The 21973-nt window shown below is 46.9% G+C and overlaps 1 protein-coding gene across 2 annotated transcripts; it reads left to right on the top strand.

Moving 5' to 3' along the window:
* Positions 1-474: 474 nt before the first annotated feature.
* Positions 475-21592, top strand: LOC135054864 (oocyte zinc finger protein XlCOF22-like). 2 transcript variants are annotated; one of them, XM_063958268.1, is made up of 9 exons: positions 475-666; positions 3426-3549; positions 6551-6742; positions 9009-9132; positions 15851-15948; positions 16062-16158; positions 17247-17344; positions 18000-18108; positions 19810-21592. In XM_063958268.1, the coding sequence occupies exons 2-9, from the start codon at positions 3472-3474 to the stop codon at positions 21138-21140; spliced, it is 2127 nt and encodes a 708-aa protein (XP_063814338.1). In that variant the 5' UTR covers positions 475-666; positions 3426-3471; the 3' UTR covers positions 21141-21592. The 2 variants fall into 2 exon arrangements, with proteins under 2 accessions (XP_063814338.1, XP_063814337.1); XM_063958267.1 differs by having other exon boundaries at positions 476-666; positions 3325-3549.
* Positions 21593-21973: the final 381 nt, after the last annotated feature.

Raw genomic sequence — 21973 nt, 5'->3', positions numbered from 1 at the left:
TTATAGAGAGAATAAATATATAATACCAGTTCTGGCAGCAGCTTACATCAGTGGCAGCAAAACTCTGGTTCCGTGTTGCATTTATGTTTTCCTTATCTTGTCTAGTCCCAATTCTCCAACCTCTCCAGCGCTGGCTGCAGCCGATCCAATCTGCAATCCAGGGAGCCTGCTGATGGAACGCAGATCTCGGAAAAAGGTGGAACGCAAATCCAGGTAGTAGGTGGAACGCAGAAGCAGGCTTTGGAACGCATAACCAGGAAGTACGGAGGTTGGTTCTATATCGGAGGGGCTGAAGGGACCTTGTGACGTATTGAGGGGAGGAGCTACGTCACCAGGGGGAGGAGCTACGTGCGAACAGGGTACCCGAAAAGTACCCTCGCGGGCTCGCTTCGCTCGCCACGCTTCGGGCACGGTGGCTCGCTCCGCTCCGCTTCGCTCACCACCTAATTACTAAAGGTAATAGTTGGTGGCGTGGATAGTAGAGGAACTATCCCGCTGGCCTAGCTCCTCCCCCTTGCGTCGTAACTCCTCCCCCTTACGGAAAAGGTCCCTTAGCCCACTTGATTCTAGCATCTACCCAGGAAGTACACGTCTAAGAGCAACTTCCTGGTCCGGTGTGTAAAGAGGAAAAAAGGGGTGGGGGGAGAGAAGCTGTTGTTGCTCCCGGTAAGTGCTGATATTATGTCTCTGCTAATCTTCCCCAGATTTTTCTTTTCAGGACCATATGTCTACCAAGCAATAACTTCTACAGGTTAGAAAGTAGGATGCAAAAATATTCACCTGTCCATACCTGCATATTATTAAAGGGCAATACTAACTAGGCACAATAATAACATATATATATATATATATATATATATATATATATATATATATATATATATATGCACACACACATTATGGAGAGTATAGATGGTATTTACTCCTATCATTTACATTGCACCTGGGTATGGGTCGTTGGGTCGACAGTCATTAGGTCGACATGTAGTAGGTCAACAGTGTCATTAGGTCGACATGGTTATTATGTCGACATGTACTAAGTCGACAGGTCAAAAGGTCGACATGAGGTTTTTTACATTTTTTTTGTGTCGTTTTCTTCGTAAAGTAACGGGGAAACCCAATTAGTGCACCGCGTCCACTCGCCATGCTTCGGGCAGAGGTTACCGTTCCCAATTGTAGTCAACGTGGATCGTAAAGTATGGAAAAGTCCAAAAATTGTTTTTTTTTTTTTTAAAAAACCTCATGTCGACCTTTTGACCTGTCGACAATGACCATGTCTACCTAGTGCATGTCTACCAATAGTGGTCGACCTAATGACCGTCGACCTAAGTGGTGTCGACCTAATGACTGTATCCCTTGCACCTACATCATGCGGAGTACAGATTGTATTTATATAATTCACCTTAACCCACACCATATGGTGTAAAGATAATTTTATTCCCCTTATTTACATCAGTCCATATTATATGGCGATAGGTATAATTTTATTTCACCTCATATTAAACCCACGTAATTCTGATATGCAGTACGGATGATTATTAATATTATAGTTCATTTGTAGCCCACAGAAAAGTCATATGGGCCCTAATTCCGCGTTGTTCGCTCGCTAGCAGTTTTTAGCAGCCGTGCAAACGCTATGCCGCCGCCCACTGAGAGTGTATTTTAGCTTAGCAAAAGTGCGACCGAAAGGATCGCAGAGCGGCTACAAAATAATTTTGTGCAGTTTCAGAGTAGCTTCAGACCTACTCAGCGCTTGCGATCACTTTAGACTGTTCAGTTCCTGTTTTGACGTCACGAACACGCCCTGCGTTCGGCCAGCCATGCCTGCATTTTTGCTGGCATGCCTGCATTTTTTCGAACACCCAGAAACGCCACCTTCCTGTCAATCACTCTGCGGCTGCCTGTGCGACTGAAAAGCATCGCTAGACCCTGTGTGAAACTACATTGTTCGTTGTATTAGTATGACGCGCGTGCACATTGCGCCCCATGCGCAGAAGTGCCTTTTTTTTGCCTGATCGCAGCGAACGAACGCAGCTAGCGAACAACTCGGAATGACCCCCATAATGCATCTATGTGCTAAATAAACATCTTTATGCTTAAGCATCATTTTTGGAGTACTTTATTTCCTATTTACTCTGCAGATGTGGTCCGTCACACCCAGCAATGAGACATTCTGCTGTTGGTTTGGCTAAGAGAGAGGGTGAAAGTGACGAGTGGTGTTGCGACAATAACTACAAAGCAATAGCCAGTCAATGATCCTGTTGGTATGAGGGGTGTAGTATGGTATGCCGGCGGCCGGGCTCCCGGCGACCAGCATACCCACGAGGGAGAATATATGTCGGTATGCCGGGTGTCGGGATTCCGGCGCCGATATACTGTGCACCGGGATCCCGACATTCGGCATACTGAAGACCACCCGGTATGAGAAGGCAGAGCACTGGTCTGCAAGAGAAAGTCTCCATAGCTGGTCAGGTTGGTGTTAGTGAGAAGACACTAAAGGCAAGACTCAGGTCAGGATTCCTGTGACTCACTGAGAGCAGAAAACTGATAAAGAGATGGATAGGAGACAACTAAAGTACACTGGGGCAAATGTATTAACCTGTAAAAGGCATAAGGAAGTGATAAACCAGTGGTAAAGCGGTGATATGTGCAAGGTGATAACGCACCAGCCAATCAGCTCCTAACTGCTAATTTACATATGGGAGCTGACTGGCTGATATGTTTATCACCTTGCACATATCACTGGTTTATCACTTCTTATGCCTTCTCCAGGTTAAAACATCTGCCCCACTGTTACTATAATAATATAGTCTATGGATTTTTATTGAGGGAGGATACAGAGGCAGCATAGATAAACTCCTGATATGCAGCAAAGTAAATGAAGAGAATTGTAACCTGGTGAATGGCAGAAGTTCCTTAGCTTGGCAGGCACACAAGACCAGAAACATTGATGATCCAGCAGTAAATGCTGGGATCAAGCAGACTAAATAGGCAGGTGTCAGGTGTAGTTCATGCTTGTAATGAATGAACCACCTGACACCTGTCAAAAGAGCAGCAACTCTCAAAAGATCCAGTACTGTCACAAAACAGGAGGCCTGGAGACCCCTGGTGGCAGAGAATCATACTACTAGGAAACACAGCAAACAGAATAGAGTTTTAACAATTATCTCTATATTTGCATAAATAAAGATAAGTCTGTTATGAAATTGTTTATAAATTCGTCAATCATTTTTACATGAATGTGAAAATATACATTGTGGTATTTATCTAACATATTTAGAAATACCATTAGTTGCCCATTTAATGTACTGTTCCTGTTCCTAGGTGTCACCCCTATTACACCAGGGCTCTTCGCTACTTCCAGATCTACAGTTACCATATTTCATCACATTACCCAATGCATTATATTTGTCTGACACTTCAAGGTCGGCTCTCGCTTCAGCACGCAAGCCCATTCTCAGTGTCACCAGGATGAACAAGGACAGGAGTCACATGACTGAGAGGATACTAAACCTCACCCTGGAGATCATCTACCTGCTGACAGGAAAGGTGCGGGGCTCTGGGAATATCACAGTGATGTTTACTCAGGGGTCTATTCATGAAGCAGTGAAAAGAGTGGAGAAGTGAGCCTGTGGAGAAGGTGCCATGGCAACCAATCAGCTGCTCCGTACAATTGTATAGTATGCAAATTATAAATGTTACTTCATTGCTGATTGGCTGTCATGGGCAACTTCTCCACTAGCTCACTTCTCCACACTTTACACTGCTTTATGACTAGACCCCTCATTCACAACAACAGGGGCCTGCAGAGTGTTAGTAGAACCCCACATTTTCAGGTTGTTGCGTATATTTTTTTTATTCCTAATGCTAAACACTACACCAAGCTATGCCCACGTACAAACCAAAAAGTAAAATTGTGCAGCATTTATCTGATCTTCTACTGCTACTTTGTTGAAATGGGCAACATGTTACCGCATTGTAGACAACTGTAACTTCTCCCACATCCTTCGGGCCACATATGGGTGAGGTCTGATATAAGTCTAAAGGTGATTTTGTAGTCTTTTGTATGAATACACCAATTCACACAGGGGTTGATGGTGGGTACTATGCCTGTGTGTGTAGTGTGACTTGCGTGATGACTGGAATGGGTGTGGGAAGGAACCTTCTCACATAGAAAAAGTTCCGCAATGATATGTTCAGGCAAAGAGCTTGTTCCAAAGTGTCTTCTAACATGATGATAAACTTATCTCATATGCTGCCAATGTGGAGGCTGGTGCACTTTTGTTTTGTGTCATTTCTGCCCATTATGTGCCAGTTCTGCATGAGTTCAAACCATGCATTCTCGCCATGGAAGTCTGCTCACTTCCTGATTGTTTCGTCAAAGGTGGGCAAGAGTGAGAGAACACTTGGGGAACCTAGTCAGCCTCATTTAACCACTGAGCTGGCTAATATTTTTTTAGGAAATAGGACAGGCATTGTCGGCTTTTTTGTGATTGAATTAGGTTAAGAATGTTTATTTAAAACATACACAATACGATTTTTGGATACTAGCAGCTGCAGGAAGATTGTCTTCAGCAGCCGCACAGTGATCTTCCTGACTGGTTGCATCAGATGCGACCATTCTCAGGGTAAAACCCAGTCTGTTGTGGTCGCCTCAGATGCAACCACTTACTCAGCTCAGAAATAGATATTTTCGGAAAACGTATTATTGTGTAAAAATTACTTGCGCTTTAAAGTGATACCCTGAGATAAATGTTAATATTGAGGAGTCTGAGATGTTATGTTTGAGATATTGGGTAATACACTGCTCAAAAAAATAAAGGGAACACTTAAACAACACAATGTAACTCCAAGTCAATCACACTTCTGTGAAATCAAACTGTCCACTTAGGAAGCAACACTGATTGACAATCAATTTCACATGCCGTTGTGCAAATGGAATAGACAACAGGTGGAAATTATAGGCAATTAGCAAGACACCCCCAATAAAGGAGTTGTTCTGCAGGTGGTGACCACAGACCACTTCTCAGCTCCTACGCTTTCTTACTGATGTTTTGGTCACGTTTGAAAGCTAGCGGTGCTTTCACTCTAGTGGTAGCATGAGACGGAGTCTACAACCCACACAAGTGGCTCAGGTAGTGCAGCTCTTTCAGGATGGCACATCAATTCGAGCTGTGGCAAGAAGGTTTGCTGTGTCTATCAGCGTAGTGTCCAGAGCATGGAGGCACTACCAGGAGACAGGCCAGTACATCAGGAGACGTGGAGGAGGGCAACAACCCAGCAGCAGGACCGCTACCTCCGCCTTTGTGCAAGGAGGAACAGGAGGAGCATTGCCAGAGCCCTGCAAAATGACCTCCAGCAAGCCACAAATGTGCATGTGTCTACTCAAACGATCAGAAACAGACTCCATGAGGGTGGTATGAGGGCCCGACGTCCACAGGTGGGGGTTGTGCTTACAGCCCAACACCGTGCAGGACGTTTGGCATTTGCCAGAGAACACCAAGATTGGCAAATTCGCCACTGGCGCCCTGTGCTCTTCACAGATGAAAGCAGGTTCTCCCTGAGCACATGTGACAGACGTGACAGAGTCTAGAGACGCCAAGGAGAACGTTCTGCTGCCTGCAATATCCTCCAGCATGACCGGTTTGGCAGTGGGTCAGTAATGGTGTGGGGTGGCATTTCTTTGGGGGGCCGCACAGCCCTCCATGTGCTCGCCGGAGGTAGCCTGACTGCCATTAGGTACCGAGATGAGATCCTCAGACCCCTTGTGAGACCATATGCTGGTGCGGTTGGCCCTGGGTTCCTCCTAATGCAAGACAATGCTAAACCTCATGTGGCTGGAGTGTGTCAGCAGTTCCTGCAAGACGAAGGCATTGATGCTATGGACTGTCCCGCCCGTTCCCCAGACCTGAATCCAATTGAGCACATCTGGGACATCATGCCTCGCTCCAACCACCAACGCCACGTTGCACCACAGACTGTCCAGGAGTTGGCGGATGCTTTAGTCCAGGTCTGGGAGGAGATCCCTCAGGAGACCATCCGCCACCTCATCAGGAGCATGCCCAGGCGTTGTAGGGAGATCATACAGGCACGTGGAGGCTACACACACTACTGAGCCTCATTTTGACTTGTTTTAAGGACATTACATCAAAGTTGGATCAGCCTGTAGTGTGTTTTTCCACTTTAATTTTGAGTGTGACTCCAAATCCAGACCTCCATGGGTTAATAAATTTGATTTCCATTGATAATTTTCGTGTGATTTTGTTGTCAGCACATTCAACTATGTAAAGAACAAAGTATTTAATAAGAATATTTCATTCATTCAGATCTGGGATGTGTTATTTTAGTGTTCCCTTTATTTTTTTGAGCAGTGTATGTTGAATGTATTTAAATCCCATAGAGAGTGTGGGTTTCTGATGTTATCGACCTTAGACGTTATGATAACTAGACTCTACAGATATTCTCTAAATTGTTTAAGGAACAAGGCAGATACATCGCGGAAAGCATTATTTCTCTATAACATTATCAATACAAGTCCTTCTTTATGTAGAAATACACAGTAGTGGAGGAGACGTTAAGCGGACGTGTGACCTCCAGCAGCAGCCCCCAAGTGTCCGGAGGATGGAGTAGCACCCAGAGCCCCATCACGGAGCCTCCACCTCACTCGCTGATACATGAGAGAGACCATGAGCAGAAGATCCTGGAACTCACCAACAAGATCATTCAGCTGCTGACTGAAGAGGTGACTGCTGGGAATGGGACATTATACAGTAACACCAGGGGAGGTGTCTGGGTGATGACTGGAGAGGTGACTGCTGGGAATGGGACATTATACAGTAATACCAGGGGAGGTGTCTGGGTGATGACTGGAGAGGTGACTGCTGGGAATGGGACATTATACAGTAACGCCAGGGGAGGTGTCTGGGTGATGACTGGAGAGGTGACTGCTGGGAATGGGGCATTATACAGTAACACCAGGGGGGAGGTGTCTGGGTGATGACTGGAGAGGTGACTGCTGGGAATGGGGCATTATACAGTAACACCAGGGGGGAGGTGTCTGGGTGATGACTGGAGAGGTGACTGCTGGGAATGGGACATTATACAGTAACACCAGGGGAGGTGTCTGGGTGATGACTGGAGAGGTGACTGCTGGGAATGGGGCATTATACAGTAACACCAGGGGATGTGTCTGGGTGATGACTGGAGAGGTGACTGCTGGGAATGGGGCATTATACAGTAACACCAGGGGAGGTGTCTGGGTGATGACTGGAGAGGTGACTGCTGGGAATGGGGCATTATACAGTAACACCATGGGAGGTGTCTGGGTGATGACTGGAGAGGTGACTGCTGGGAATTAGGTTCATTATACAGTAACACCAGGGGAGGTGTCTGGGTGATGACTGGAGAGGTGACTGCTGGGAATGGGGTATTATACAGTAACACCAGGGGGAGGTGTCTGGGTGATGACTGGAGAGGTGACTGCTGGGAATGGGGCATTATACAGTAACACCAGGGGGGAGGTGTCTGGGTGATGACTGGAGAGGTGACTGCTGGGAATGGGGCATTATACAGTAACACCAGGGGAGGTGTCTGGGTGATGACTGGAGAGGTGACTGCTGGGAATGGGGCATTATACAGTAACACCAGGGAAGGTGTCTGGGTGATGACAGGAGAGGTGACTGCTGGGAATGGGACATTATACAGTAACACCAGGGGAGGTGTCTGGGTTATGACTGGAGAGGTGACTGCTGGGAATGGGACATTATACAGTAACACCAGGGGAGATGTCTGGGTGATGACTGGAGAGGTGACTGCTGGGAATGGGGCATTATACAGTAACACCAGGGGAGGTGTCTGGGTGATGACTGGAGAGGTGACTGCTGGGAATGGGGCATTATACAGTAACACCAGGGGAGGTGTCTGGGTGATGACTGGAGAGGTGACTGCTGGGAATGGGGCATTATACAGTAACACCAGGGGAGGTGTCTGGGTGATGACAGGAGAGGTGACTGCTGGGTATGGGACATTATACAGTAACTCCAGGGGAGATGTCTGGGTGATGACTGGAGAGGTGACTGCTGGGAATAGGGCATTATACAGTAACACCAGGGGAGGTGTCTGGGTGATGACTGGAGAGGTGACTGCTGGGAATGGGGCATTATACAGTAACACCAGGGGAGGTGTCTGGGTGATGACTGGAGAGGTGACTGCTGGGAATGGGGCATTATACAGTAACACCAGGGGAGGTGTCTGGGTGATGACTGGAGAGGTGACTGCTGGGAATGGGGCATTATACAGTAACAACAGGGGAGGTGTCTGGGTGATGACTGGAGAGGTGGCTGCTGGGAATGGGGCATTATACAGTAACACCAGGGGAGGTGTCTGGGTGATGACTGGAGAGGTGACTGCTGGGAATGGGGCATTATACAGTAACACCAGGGGAGGTGTCTGGGTGATGACTGGAGAGGTGACTGCTGGGAATGGGGCATTATACAGTAACACCAGGGGAGGTGTCTGGGTGATGACAGGAGAGGTGACTGCTGGGTATGGGACATTATACAGTAACTCCAGGGGAGATGTCTGGGTGATGACTGGAGAGGTGACTGCTGGGAATAGGGCATTATACAGTAACACCAGGGGAGGTGTCTGGGTGATGACTGGAGAGGTGACTGCTGGGAATGGGGCATTATACAGTAACACCAGGGGAGGTGTCTGGGTGATGACTGGAGAGGTGACTGCTGGGAATGGGGCATTATACAGTAACAACAGGGGAGGTGTCTGGGTGATGACTGGAGAGGTGGCTGCTGGGAATGGGGCATTATACAGTAACACCAGGGGAGGTGTCTGGGTGATGACTGGAGAGGTGGCTGCTGGGAATGGGGCATTATACAGTAACACCAGGGGAGGTGTCTGGGTGATGACTCGAGAGGTGACTGCTGGGAATGGGGCATTATACAGTAACACCAGGGGATGTGTCTGGGTGATGACTGTGTCATTGTGTGTGGCAGGTTCCTATAAGGTGTCAGGATGTCACTGTCTATCTCTCCATGGAGGAGTGGGAGTATTTAGAGGGACACAAGGATCTGTACGAGGACATCATGACAGAGAAGCATCGACCTCATATTTCACTAGGTAAATTACTTTCTCTCAATACCATTTTGCATGATCAATGTATTACATTTTTTTCTGTAAGAATAAATTAGATTTGTCTCTTACATAATAATATAATAGAAAAAAAAAATATTGATTAGGAAACCAGTCAAATATATGTGGCAGTGGTTGCCCTAGGTTTTTTTCAACATAATAAAAATACTCTTCTTCACATTTTTAAGGAGTATTTTCATCCAAAGAGGAGTATATCACTATTACTATTTTGCAATATGATGTTGAAAACTCGCCAATTAAGATTGTGAGCACCAGATGCACTATATTATTGCACAAAGGCAGCACAGCAAATGGCTTATATATTTATAACTGTGTGCTCTGATGGAAAAAAAACACATTTTATGGGCTGATTAAGGCGTCTATTCATGAAGCAGTGCATAGAGTTGAGAAGTGAGACAGTGGAGAAGTTGCCCAAGGCAACCAATCAGCTGCTACGAATAATGTTATAGAATGCATTTTATAAATGTTGCCTTAGCACTGATTGATTGCCATGGGCAACTTCTCCACTGGCTCACTTTACCTCTCTTTTCACTGCATCATGAATAGACCCCCGAGGGCCTTAAATAGGGGCCTGTTAAGGCCCTCAGGCCTGATTTTTTTTCAATGTGCCCTTAAGTAGAATTTATCCTCCTGTCCCTAGTTGTCTAAAGAACAAACAGTCTTATACAAAAAATAAGAATTTACTTACCGATAATTCTATTTCTCGGAGTCCGTAGTGGATGCTGGGGTTCCTGAAAGGACCATGGGGAATAGCGGCTCCGCAGGAGACAGGGCACAAAAAGTAAAGCTTTACGATCAGGTGGTGTGTACTGGCTCCTCCCCCTATGACCCTCCTCCAAGCCTCAGTTAGGATACTGTGCCCGGACGAGCGTACACAATAAGGAAGGATTTATGAATCCCGGGTAAGACTCATACCAGCCACACCAATCACACCGTACAACCTGTGATCTAAACCCAGTTAACAGTATGATAACAGAGGAGCCTCTGAAAGATGGCTCCCTACAACAATAACCCGAATTAGGTAACAATAACTATGTACAATTATTGCAGATAATCCGCACTTGGGATGGGCGCCCAGCATCCACTACGGACTCCGAGAAATAGAATTATCGGTAAGTAAATTCTTATTTTCTCTATCGTCCTAGTGGATGCTGGGGTTCCTGAAAGGACCATGGGGATTATACCAAAGCTCCCAAACGGGCGGGAGAGTGCGGATGACTCTGCAGCACCGAATGAGAGAACTCCAGGTCCTCCTTAGCCAGGGTATCAAATTTGTAGAATTTTACAAACGTGTTCTCCCACGACCACGTAGCCGCTCGGCAGAGTTGTAATGCCGAGACCCCTCGGGCAGCCGCCCAAGAAGAACCCACCTTCCTTGTGGAGTGGGCTTTTACCGATTTTGGCTGTGGCAGGCCTGCCACAGAATGTGCAAGCTGAATCGTACTACAAATCCAGCGAGCAATAGTCTGCTTAGACGCAGGAGCGCCCAACTTGTTGGGAGCATATAGTATAAACAGTGAGTCAGATTTCCTGACTCCAGCTGTCCTTGAAATGTATATTTTTAAAGCTCTGACAACGTCCAACAACTTGGAGTCCTCCAAGTCGCTTGTAGCCGCAGGCACTACAATAGGCTGGTTCAGATGAAATGCTGACACCACCTTAGGGAGAAAATGCGGACGAGTCCGCAGTTCTGCCCTGTCCGAATGGAAAATCAGATATGGGCTTTTGTAAGATAAAGCTGCCAGTTCTGACACTCTCCTGGCCGAAGCCAGGGCTAGTAGCATGGTCACTTTCCATGTGAGATATTTCAAATCCACAGTTTTTAGTGGTTCAAACCAATGAGATTTGAGAAAGTCCAAAACAACATTGAGATCCCACGGTGCCACTGGAGGCACCACAGGGGGCTGTATATGCAGCACTCCCTTAACAAAAGTCTGGACTTCAGGAACTGAAGCCAATTCTTTCTGGAAGAAAATCGACAGGGCCGAAATTTGAACCTTAATAGATCCCAATTTGAGACCCATAGACAATCCTGATTGCAGGAAATGTAGGAATCGACCCAGTTGAAATTCCTCCGTCGGAGCACTCCGATCCTCGCACCACGCAACATATTTTCGCCAAATGCGGTGATAATGTTGCGCGGTTACTTCCTTCCTTGCTTTAATCAAAGTAGGAATGACTTCTTCCGGCATGCCTTTTTCCTTTAGGATCCGGCGTTCAACCGCCATGCCGTCAAACGCAGCCGCGGTAAGTCTTGAAACAGACAGGGACCCTGCTGAAGCAAGTCCCTTCTCAGAGGTAGAGGCCACGGATCTTCCGTGATCATCTCTTGAAGTTCCGGGTACCAAGTCCTTCTTGGCCAATCCGGAACCACTAGTATCGTTCTTACGCCTCTTTGCCGTATAATTCTCAATACTTTTGGTATGAGAGGCAGAGGAGGAAACACATACACCGACTGGTACACCCAAGGCGTTACCAGCGCGTCCACAGCTATTGCCTGCGGATCTCTTGACCTGGCGCAATACCTGTCCAGTTTTTTGTTGAGGCGAGACGCCATCATGTCCACCATTGGTCTTTCCCAACGGGTTACCAGCATGTGGAAAACTTCTGGATGAAGACCCCACTCTCCCGGGTGAAGGTCGTGTCTGCTGAGGAAGTCTGCTTCCCAGTTGTCCACTCCCGGGATGAACACTGCTGACAGTGCTATCACATGATTCTCTGCCCAGCGAAGAATCCTTGCAGCTTCTGCCATTGCACTCCTGCTTCTTGTGCCGCCCTGTCTGTTCACATGGGCGACTGCCGTGATGTTGTCCGACTGGATCAACACCGGTTTTCCTTGAAGCAGAGGTTCTGCCTGGCTTAGAGCATTGTAGATTGCTCTTAGTTCCAGAATGTTTATGTGAAGAGACGTTTCCAGGCTCGACCACACGCCCTGGAAGTTTCTTCCTTGTGTGACTGCTCCCCAGCCTCTCAGGCTGGCGTCTGTGGTCACCAGGATCCAATCCTGTATGCCGAATCTGCGGCCCTCCAATAGATGAGCACTCTGCAACCACCACAGAAGAGATACCCTTGTCCTTGGAGACAGGGTTATCCGCTGGTGCATCTGAAGATGCGACCCTGACCATTTGTCCAACAGATCCCTCTGGAAAATTCTTGCGTGGAATCTGCCGAATGGAATTGCTTCGTAAGAAGCCACCATTTTTCCCAGGACTCTTGTGCATTGATGTACAGACACCTTTCCTGGTTTTAGGAGGTTCCTGACAAGTTCGGATAACTCCTTGGCTTTTTCCTCCGGGAGAAAAACCTTTTTCTGAACCGTGTCCAGAATCATCCCTAGGAACAGCAGACGTGTTGTCGGAATTAACTGGGATTTTGGAATATTCAGAATCCACCCGTGCTGTTTTAGCACTTCTTGAGACAGTGCTAATCCCATCTCTAGCTGTTCTCTGGACCTTGCCCTTATTAGGAGATCGTCCAAGTATGGGATAATTAATACGCCTTTTCTTCGAAGGAGAATCATCATCTCGGCCATTACCTTGGTAAAGACCCGAGGTGCCGTGGACAATCCAAACGGCAGCGTCTGAAACTGATAGTGACAGTTCTGTACGACGAACCTGAGGTACCCCTGGTGTGAGGGGTAAATTGGAACGTGGAGATACGCATCCTTGATGTCCAAGGATACCATAAAGTCCCCTTCTTCCAGGTTCGCTATCACTGCTCTGAGTGACTCCATCTTGAACTTGAACTTCTTTATGTACAGGTTCAAGGATTTCAGATTTAGAATAGGTCTTACCGAGCCATCCGGCTTCGGTACCACAAATAGAGTGGAATAATACCCCTTTCCTTGTTGTAAAAGAGGTACCTTGACTATCACCTGCTGAGAGTACAGCTTGTGAATGGCTTCCAAGACCGTCACCCTGTCAGAGGGGGACGTTGGTAAAGCAGACTTCAGGAAACGGCGAGGTGGATCCGTCTCTAGTTCCAACCTGTACCCCTGAGATATTATCTGCAGGATCCAGGGATCTACCTGCGAGTGAGCCCACTGCGCGCTGAAATTCTTGAGACGACCCCCCACCGCCCCCGAGTCCGCTTGAGAAGCCCCAGCGTCATGCTGAGGCTTTTGTAGAAGCGGGGGAGGGCTTCTGTTCCTGGGAAGGAGCTGCCTGTTGCAGTCTCTTCCCCCTTCCTCTGCCTCGTGGCAGATATGAATATCCCTTTGCTCTCTTGTTTTTAAAGGAACGAAAGGGCTGCGGTTGAAAAGTCGGTGTCTTTTTCTGTTGGGGAGTGACTTGAGGTAAAAAGGTGGATTTCCCGGCTGTAGCCGTGGCCACCAAATCCGATAGACCGACACCAAATAACTCCTCCCCTTTATACGGCAAAACTTCCATATGCCGTTTTGAGTCCGCATCACCTGACCACTGTCGCGTCCATAAACTTCTTCTGGCCGAAATGGACATAGCACTTACCCGTGATGCCAGTGTGCAAATATCCCTCTGTGCATCACGCATATAAAGAAATGCATCCTTTATTTGCTCTAAAGACAGTAAAACATTGTCCCTATCCAGGGTATCAATATTTTCAATCAGGGACTCTGACCAAGCTACCCCAGCACTGCACATCCAGGCTGTCGCTATAGCTGGTCGTAGTATAACACCTGTATGTGTGTATATACTTTTTTGGATATTTTCCATCCTCCTATCTGCTGGATCTTTAAGTGCGGCCGTCTCAGGAGAGGGTAACGCCACTTGTTTTGATAAGCGTGTGAGCGCCTTGTCCACCCTAGGAGGTGTTTCCCAGCGCGCCCTAACCTCTGGCGGGAAAGGGTATAAAGCCAATAACTTCTTTGAAATTAGCATTTTTTTATCGGGGGCAACCCACGCTTCATCACACACCTCATTTAATTCATCTGATTCAGGAAAAACTATAGGTAGTTTTTTCACACCCCACATAATACCCTGTTTTGTGGTACCTGTAGTATCAGCAATATGTAACGCCTCCTTCATTGCCAAAATCATATAACGTGTGGCCCTACTGGAAAATACGGTTGATTCATCACCGTCGCCACTGGAATCAGTGCCTGTGTCTGGGTCTGTGTCGACCGACTGAGGCAAAGGGCGTTTTACAGCCCCTGACGGTGTTTGAGGCGCCTGGACAGGTGCTAATTGATTGTCCGGCCGTCTCATGTCGTCAAACGACTGCTTTAGCGTGTTGACACTATCCCGTAATTCCATAAATAAAGGCATCCATTCTGGTGTCGACCCCCTAGGGGGTGACATCCCCATATTTGGCAATTGCTCCGCCTCCACACCAATATCGTCCTCATACATGTCGACACACACGTACCGACCCACAGCAGACACACAGGGAATGCTCTTAAAGAAGACAGGACCCCACTAGCCCTTTGGGGAGACAGAGGGAGAGTTTGCCAGCACACACCAAAAAGCGCTATATATGACAGGGATAGCCTTATAATAAGTGCTCCCTGTATAGCTGCTTTAATAATATAATTTTGCCACAATTTTGCCCCCCCTCTCTTGTTTTACCCTGTTTCTGTAGTGCAGTGCAGGGGAGAGCCTGGGAGCCTTCCTGACCAGCGGAGCTGTGTGAGGAAAATGGCGCTGTGTGCTGAGGAGATAGGCCCCGCCCCTTTTTCGGCGGGCTCGTCTCCCGCTCTTTAGTGGATTCTGGCAGGGGTTAAATATCTCCATATAGCCCCCGGAGGCTATATGTGAGGTATTTTTAGCCAAAATAGGTTTTCATTTGCCTCCCAGGGCGCCCCCCTCCCAGCGCCCTGCACCCTCAGTGACTGCCGTGTGAAGTGTGCTGAGAGGAAAATGGCGCACAGCTGCAGTGCTGTGCGCTACCTTAAGAAGACTGAGGAGTCTTCTGCCGCCGATTCTGGACCTCTTCTCGTTTCAGCATCTGCAAGGGGGCCGGCGGCGAGGCTCCGGTGACCATCCAGGCTGTACCTGTGATCGTCCCTCTGGAGCTAATGTCCAGTAGCCAAGAAGCCAATCCATCCTGCACGCAGGTGAGTTCACTTCTTCTCCCCTAAGTCCCTCGTTGCAGTGATCCTGTTGCCAGCAGGACTCACTGTAAAATAAAAAACCTAAGCTAAACTTTTCTAAGCAGCTCTTTAGGAGAGCCACCTAGATTGCACCCTTCTCGGCCGGGCACAAAAATCTAACTGAGGCTTGGAGGAGGGTCATAGGGGGAGGAGCCAGTACACACCACCTGATCGTAAAGCTTTACTTTTTGTGCCCTGTCTCCTGCGGAGCCGCTATTCCCCATGGTCCTTTCAGGAACCCCAGCATCCACTAGGACGATAGAGAAAATATGTTGGTAATAAGTGAGAAACTCTGAAACAAACTCTGCTGCTTGAAAAACTCTCTACTGTGGTGTATAGCAGTGCTGGCCGGAACCCCCCTGCCGGGATGTAGTGAGCTCCTTAACCCCCAAAACACCCTCGCCCCCATCTGCAGCGGGCAGAGTTTTTTTTTCTTCCTCTCTGATCTGTCTCAGTCTCATGCTTTGGAATACTCATGAGACCTTTTTCAAAGAGCGCCCCCATGTGTATATTGCGCCTATAGACATGTCAATTTGATCTTTGTGCAGTTCACTAATATACACATTATCTTATCGGTCCTATGTAAATAATGTATTAACTCATGAGCGTCTCCTACAGGTAGACCCAGTGACAGAAATACACCAGAGAGATGCCCCAGTCCTCTTCCTTCACGGGACTGTACGGCAGAAGATGACATTATACCTCAAGATTACCAGGTTCTGTAGATTACATTGTTAGTACCCAAACATATGGTTGCCATAACACACTGTATGTTTAGGTGTAATAATAAATTTAATAAGACCTCTTTATTATATTGTGTGACACTTAGGGAGAAATCTTGAGTGACCGCAAAACCATAGAGGAAAGTTTTACAGAAAATGAACAGCTGTATAAGGAGGACGACATTCCTGAAGATGGAAACACAGGTGAGTAAACAATGGTCCGAGCAGGAAGGGATCCTTACCACCTCTGTAGACAGTTGAAGGTTCTCCATCACCTACAGGGGATAGTGCCCAGATGGGATCTGTTACATTCCAAAAGCTTATTCGGCCTGCCTTTATGGCATTTCCGAGACACTGTTGATTCTTTCCCATGTCCAGCCCCTGGGTATTGTACATCATGCCGCATCGTTATCAGATAAAACCTTTACATCCCCCTCCGTCCATTGTTTCTTTTTACTGGGTACCCTGGATGGGGATCCTTATAGACAGCTCCAGGCCTGGAAGCTGTAATATGTATTCAGGATAATATTTAAAATGTAATTGGCCGTGTCAGTGATTTATTCTATGGGGCAGGTCCTGGTCTCCTATGGGTTGTCTCCACATTCCAATAGTCCAGCTACAAGGGATCTTCAGACATTAGAGGGGGGTCAGCGGCTTGCAGAAGTTGTAAATCTAGCTCAATGTGTCTGTTCCCCTTTCAGCCTTCTTCTCTCCATTTCCAAAGTGATTGCCCCATTGTTTTAACCCAGGTGCAGAAGGTGGAAATGTGTCAAACTTTCTAAAGAGTGAAGAGGTTGTCCACAGCAACCAGTTTGCTTCTGCCTATCACTTTACGGCATGTACTTGATAAATACTATGTGATTGGTTACTACGGCCAACTTGTCCACTCTTTGAAAGTTTGATAGGTCTCCCCCAAAGAGCCCTATGTATCTTTGGGGACGTAGTCATGTGACCCATGCTCAAGAGATCACCAGTCACATTACCGACTGCTACATCCTGCCGCCTCTCTAAATCCCGACAGTCGGCATACTGACTAGCCAGGACTAGTCCATGACACTCGTAGAGTGGGAATAGAGCCTGTGGCGAGCCCGTAAGGGGCTTGTTGCGCTCACATCGTCGTCCCCTTCACCTCCCAGCATTCCAACGCCGGGATCCCCCGGTTGGTATGCTGAACCCCCGGAATCCCCAGTGGCGATAACACATACCCAATCCTATATTTGTGGCTGTACATTGTATTATATGGATTGCCATCTCAAGTAGACCTATTCAGTCACTGCGTGTGCTTCCTACAGATGGTTCCAGTAACAGTAGTTCACCACAGAGATGCCCCAGCCCTGATAACTCACAGGATTCTACAGAGGAAGACTTCAAACCGGACACGTACATTAAGGTAACTGCAGCACATAGAAAATGGGTCTCGCATATCTGTGCCATGTTATTTGTCCTTACTCTGGGAGAGGATGTAAGCTTGATAGATGTAAAGAAGAAGAATGAGACATTAGTAAATAATACTACTGCTTTCTATGGGGTCTATTCACGAAGCAGTGAAAAGAGTGGAGAAGTGAGCATGTGGGGAAGTTGCCCATGGCAACCAATCAGCTGCTCCGTACAATTGTACAGTATGCAAATTATAACTGTTACTTTAATGCTGATTGGTTGCCATGGGCAACTTCTTCACCGGCTCACTTCTCCACACTTTTCACTGCTTCATGAATAGACCCCTATGTGTCTTCTTCATATTGAGCCACAGTAGATGACTTGTGACGTAGCCTTAATTGTCTGCAATGGTAATGAAAATGACTTTCCCCGGGCCCTCATCCAAGTATGAGAAAGTATATTTATATCAAAGAATGAAAATACGTAACATATACTGTACTGTAGATGATATCCTATAAAAGAGTAGCATGGATTTATTTTTCCTCTATTAGTAGTACACTACTCTTGTGTTCACATAAGTAAAAGCCCATTTAGCGATCGGTTAAAGCTTGCAAGACTGTTAGGAATTACTGATGTTATTATTGCGTGTGTGTGTGTGTGTTATTTAGGAAGAAAATCTGAATATTGTCGTGGTTGATTTTGACCAAGCAGCTGTGGAAGAAGAGGACGTATGCATAAACATTAAGGAGGAGGAAATCCCTACAGAAATCAGCGCAGGTGAGTATTAGTCACCAAATACAGGAATGATCCACACGTTGTCCCGTATAATGAGGGTCGGCTTCAGAGCAGCAATCAATGCCGAATTTCAAGTAGTTGAGCGATTTCTTTATTTTTGCCAACTGTGCATGTGTGGAAACTCCTAAAACCTCCTACGGTGCGTGCGTTAAGCAGTTTGCACGCAAAAAAAGTTGCGATCAAGATGTCCAGTATCAGAAATGCTGTGGAAAAGTGATGGGTGTTCCAGGGCGGTGCCGGGGAGGTGGCTAGTAGCACTTGCAAAAAAGGTCTGTTCTGTGGGCGGGGCTTGGTAGTGTCGCCATAGTGCAGGTGCAAGTTCCATTTTTTTGTCGGAAGCCAATCTACCTACCAGTATATTTGTGGAGTGTGGGAGGAAACCGGAGTACCCGGAGGGACTCAACGTAAGCACAGGGAGAATGTACAAATTCCACACAGTTAGGGCCATGGTGGGAATCGAACCCATGACCTCAGTGCTGTGAGGCAGTAATGCTAACCACTGCTCTTCCTTGTACTGTCAGAGGTTTTCTATCATGCAAACCTATGATTCTGTGCCCCTGCTCATATTGTTCTCCCTCTACCGTTACCTCTTTCTCTCTCCACCTTCCTCTTTCTATCCCCTGGGAGACTGTCACTACCAATACTTTACTAATGTGACTGACACCTGTCTCAGTTAATAGTTACCAGAACACAGACCACATTCCTAACAACTGTTGTACAGACCACAGAACATAAGCTGATGGTTTATGCAGTGGATGTCATTTAATAATGCCATTACTGTATCTTCTTTTTTCCATAATTCTATCATTGATTGTGGGTATGTCAAAAGCATTAGAGGCTACTGCTAGTTCTGGCCTGGGCCGCTCCTCCCGCTTTCCCATCTGTAAACGCATCCTGAGAACCAACCTCTTTATCTGTGCCTACCCTGCTCTTGCCTATAGTGCTCACATTGGTACACCATAGCTACAGTGCCAGTCTCGTGAGCAGGGCCCTCTCTATTCTTTGTGGATGTCTTTAATCATGCACAGGTGAGATGATTTTTTTTGCTGGGTCAGTAATTGTATCACCTGCTTCCACAGACAGAAATCCTCAAAACATGACCTGCTGGGAGAACGTGTTCAGGTTCAGAGCCACTGATGTAGCCTGTTACATCGGCCTCAAGCTGCAGTGGAACTACATATCCCAGGAAATTGTGGCAGGGCATGCTGGGATGTGTAGTTCCACTGTGACTGGAGGCCCCTGCTGTACTGTGTCTTATTGTTCAGTATTAGTTTTGTTATTACCAGAAGTAGACACCATGGGGCCCATTTACTAGATGTTGCCGATAGAAAATGCTAGACAGAATCTGATTGGTTACTATCGGCAACATCACCACTTTTCATTTTTAGGGGGACATTTACTAAGCAGTGATAAGAGCGGAGAAGTGAGCCAGTGGATAAGTTGCCCATGGCAACCAATCAGCACTGAAGTAAGATCTGTAATTTGCATACTAGAAAATTATACAGTGCTGATGATTGGTTGATGGGGCAACTTCTCCACTGGCTCACTTCTCCGCTCTTATCACTGCTTAGTAAATGCCTACCTTAGAATCTTTAGTAAATTAATCCCTATGACTCATGTTCATGTATTTTAACCTGTAATTTGGGTCCCTGTTGACTTTGTCTTATTTCCCTTGATCTCCAGCCCCTAACGAAGATGGTGGTAGAGCGAGGTTTAACGCTGCCGCTAGCAATACTCCCAGTGTGCCCCCAGAACACTTCAGTACAGATACATCATCCGACCCTGAGGATCATCAGGAAATGTACACGGAAGAGAGACAGTTTATATGTTCTCAATGTGGGAAATGTTTTACCAGCAATGCGCATCTTCTCGCACATGAGAGAGTCCACGCGGATGACAAGCTATTTTCCTGCCCCGAATGCGGGAAATGTTTTACACGGAAACAATACCTTTACAAGCATAGGAAAGTCCACACCGAGGAGAAACCCCATACGTGCCCTGAATGTGGAATAAGCTTCAGGCAGAAATCGAACTTGGATATACACCAGAAGATTCACACCGGTGAGAAACCGTTTTCCTGCCCGGAATGTGGGAAATGTTTTCGACTGAAGACGGACTTTGTTGTGCACCAGAGAAGTCACACGGGAGAGAAGCCATTCCCTTGTCCGGACTGCGGGAAATGTTTTGTCCGCAAAGCGAGTGTTCTCATACACCAAAAAATCCATACAGGAGAAAAACAGTTCTCATGTTCGGAATGCGGAAAATGTTTCCTCACTAAAGCAAGTCTCCTCTACCATAAGAGAATCCATGCCGGTGAAAAACCCTATTCCTGTCCCGAATGTGAGAAAAGTTTTGTCAGCAAAGCCAATCTCCTCAAACATAAGAAAATTCACACAGGCGAAAAGCCGTTTCCATGTCCTGTGTGTAGGAAATGTTTTACAGAGAAGAGTAGTCTAGTTTTACATGAAAGAAGCCACACTGGGGAAAAGCCCTATTCGTGCTCTGAGTGCAGAAAGAGTTTTGTGGGGAAGGCCCATCTTCTCAAACACCAGAAGGTACACACCGGAGAAAAGCCATTTTTGTGCACCGAGTGCGGGAAATGTTTTGCGCAGAAGGCGAACCTCATCAAACATCAGAAGATTCACACAGGAGAGAAGGAATTTGCCTGCTCGGAATGCGGGAAGACGTTTGGTATAAAATCCTATTTGGTTTTGCATCAGAGAATTCACACAGGCGAGAAGCCATTTTCCTGCCCTGTGTGCGGGAAATGTTTTACCATGAAATCAACCTTAGTTTCACACCAGAGAATGCACACAGGGGAGAAACCGTTTCCATGTTCGGAGTGTGGGAAATGTTTTAGGCGGAAGACGAACCTTACTGCTCACCAGCGACTTCACATTGGAGAGAAACGGTACCAGTGTGCCCAGTGTGATGAGTGCTTCAGGAATAACTCAGATTTGCATGAACATCAGAGGACCCATACTTTGTACAGTGACACACTTGTTACACATTGACCTCTTCTTCAGAATGGATGTCTCTGAAATTTTGTCCACACGCTCCTGGTGATAAAACCAGGAATTCAGTATTAAATTCTCAAATTATCTCCAAGGGGGAAATGTATCAAAGCCCGGAGAGCTATAAGGTGGAGACAGTATAAGCTCCTGTCGTTTTCAAACACAGCCTGTAACGTGACAGACACTAGTCGGTTAGTACTTTATCTCTCTCCAAGATTTGATACATCTAACCACAAGTATAGTGACATCTAACCACAAGTATAGTGACACCAAGAATGTGTCATTGGGAAAACATGTCCGATTCTCGTCTCTGTAAATAATACTTATTTCAGCCTCCATTATGGTCTAAATTGATCATGAGAGAGAGCCCGTATTTATTACATGTCACCTTTTTTTGTTGTGGAATATTATTTCTCTATCGTCCTAGTGGATGCTGGGGTTCCTGAAAGGACCATGGGGAATAGCGGCTCCGCAGGAGACAGGGCACAAAAAGTAAAGCTTTAGGATCAGGTGGTGTGCACTGGCTCCTCCCCCTATGACCCTCCTCCAAGCCTCAGTTAGATTTTTGTGCCCGGCCGAGAAGGGTGCAATCTAGGTGGCTCTCCTAAAGAGCTGCTTAGAAAAGTTTAGCTTAGGTTTTTTATTTTACAGTGAGTCCTGCTGGCAACAGGATCACTGCAACGAGGGACTTAGGGGAGAAGAAGTGAACTCACCTGCGTGCAGGATGGATTGGCTTCTTTGGCTACTGGGCATTAGCTCCAGAGGGACGATCACAGGTACAGCCTGGATGGTCACCGGAGCCTCGCCGCCGGCCCCCTTGCAGATGCTGAAAC

This window comes from Pseudophryne corroboree, chromosome 3 (assembly GCF_028390025.1).
Source record: "Pseudophryne corroboree isolate aPseCor3 chromosome 3, aPseCor3.hap2, whole genome shotgun sequence".
NCBI lineage: Eukaryota > Metazoa > Chordata > Amphibia > Anura > Myobatrachidae > Pseudophryne > Pseudophryne corroboree.
The sequence above is the reverse complement of the archived record's forward strand: the minus strand, read 5'-3'. Positions and strand labels throughout refer to the sequence as shown.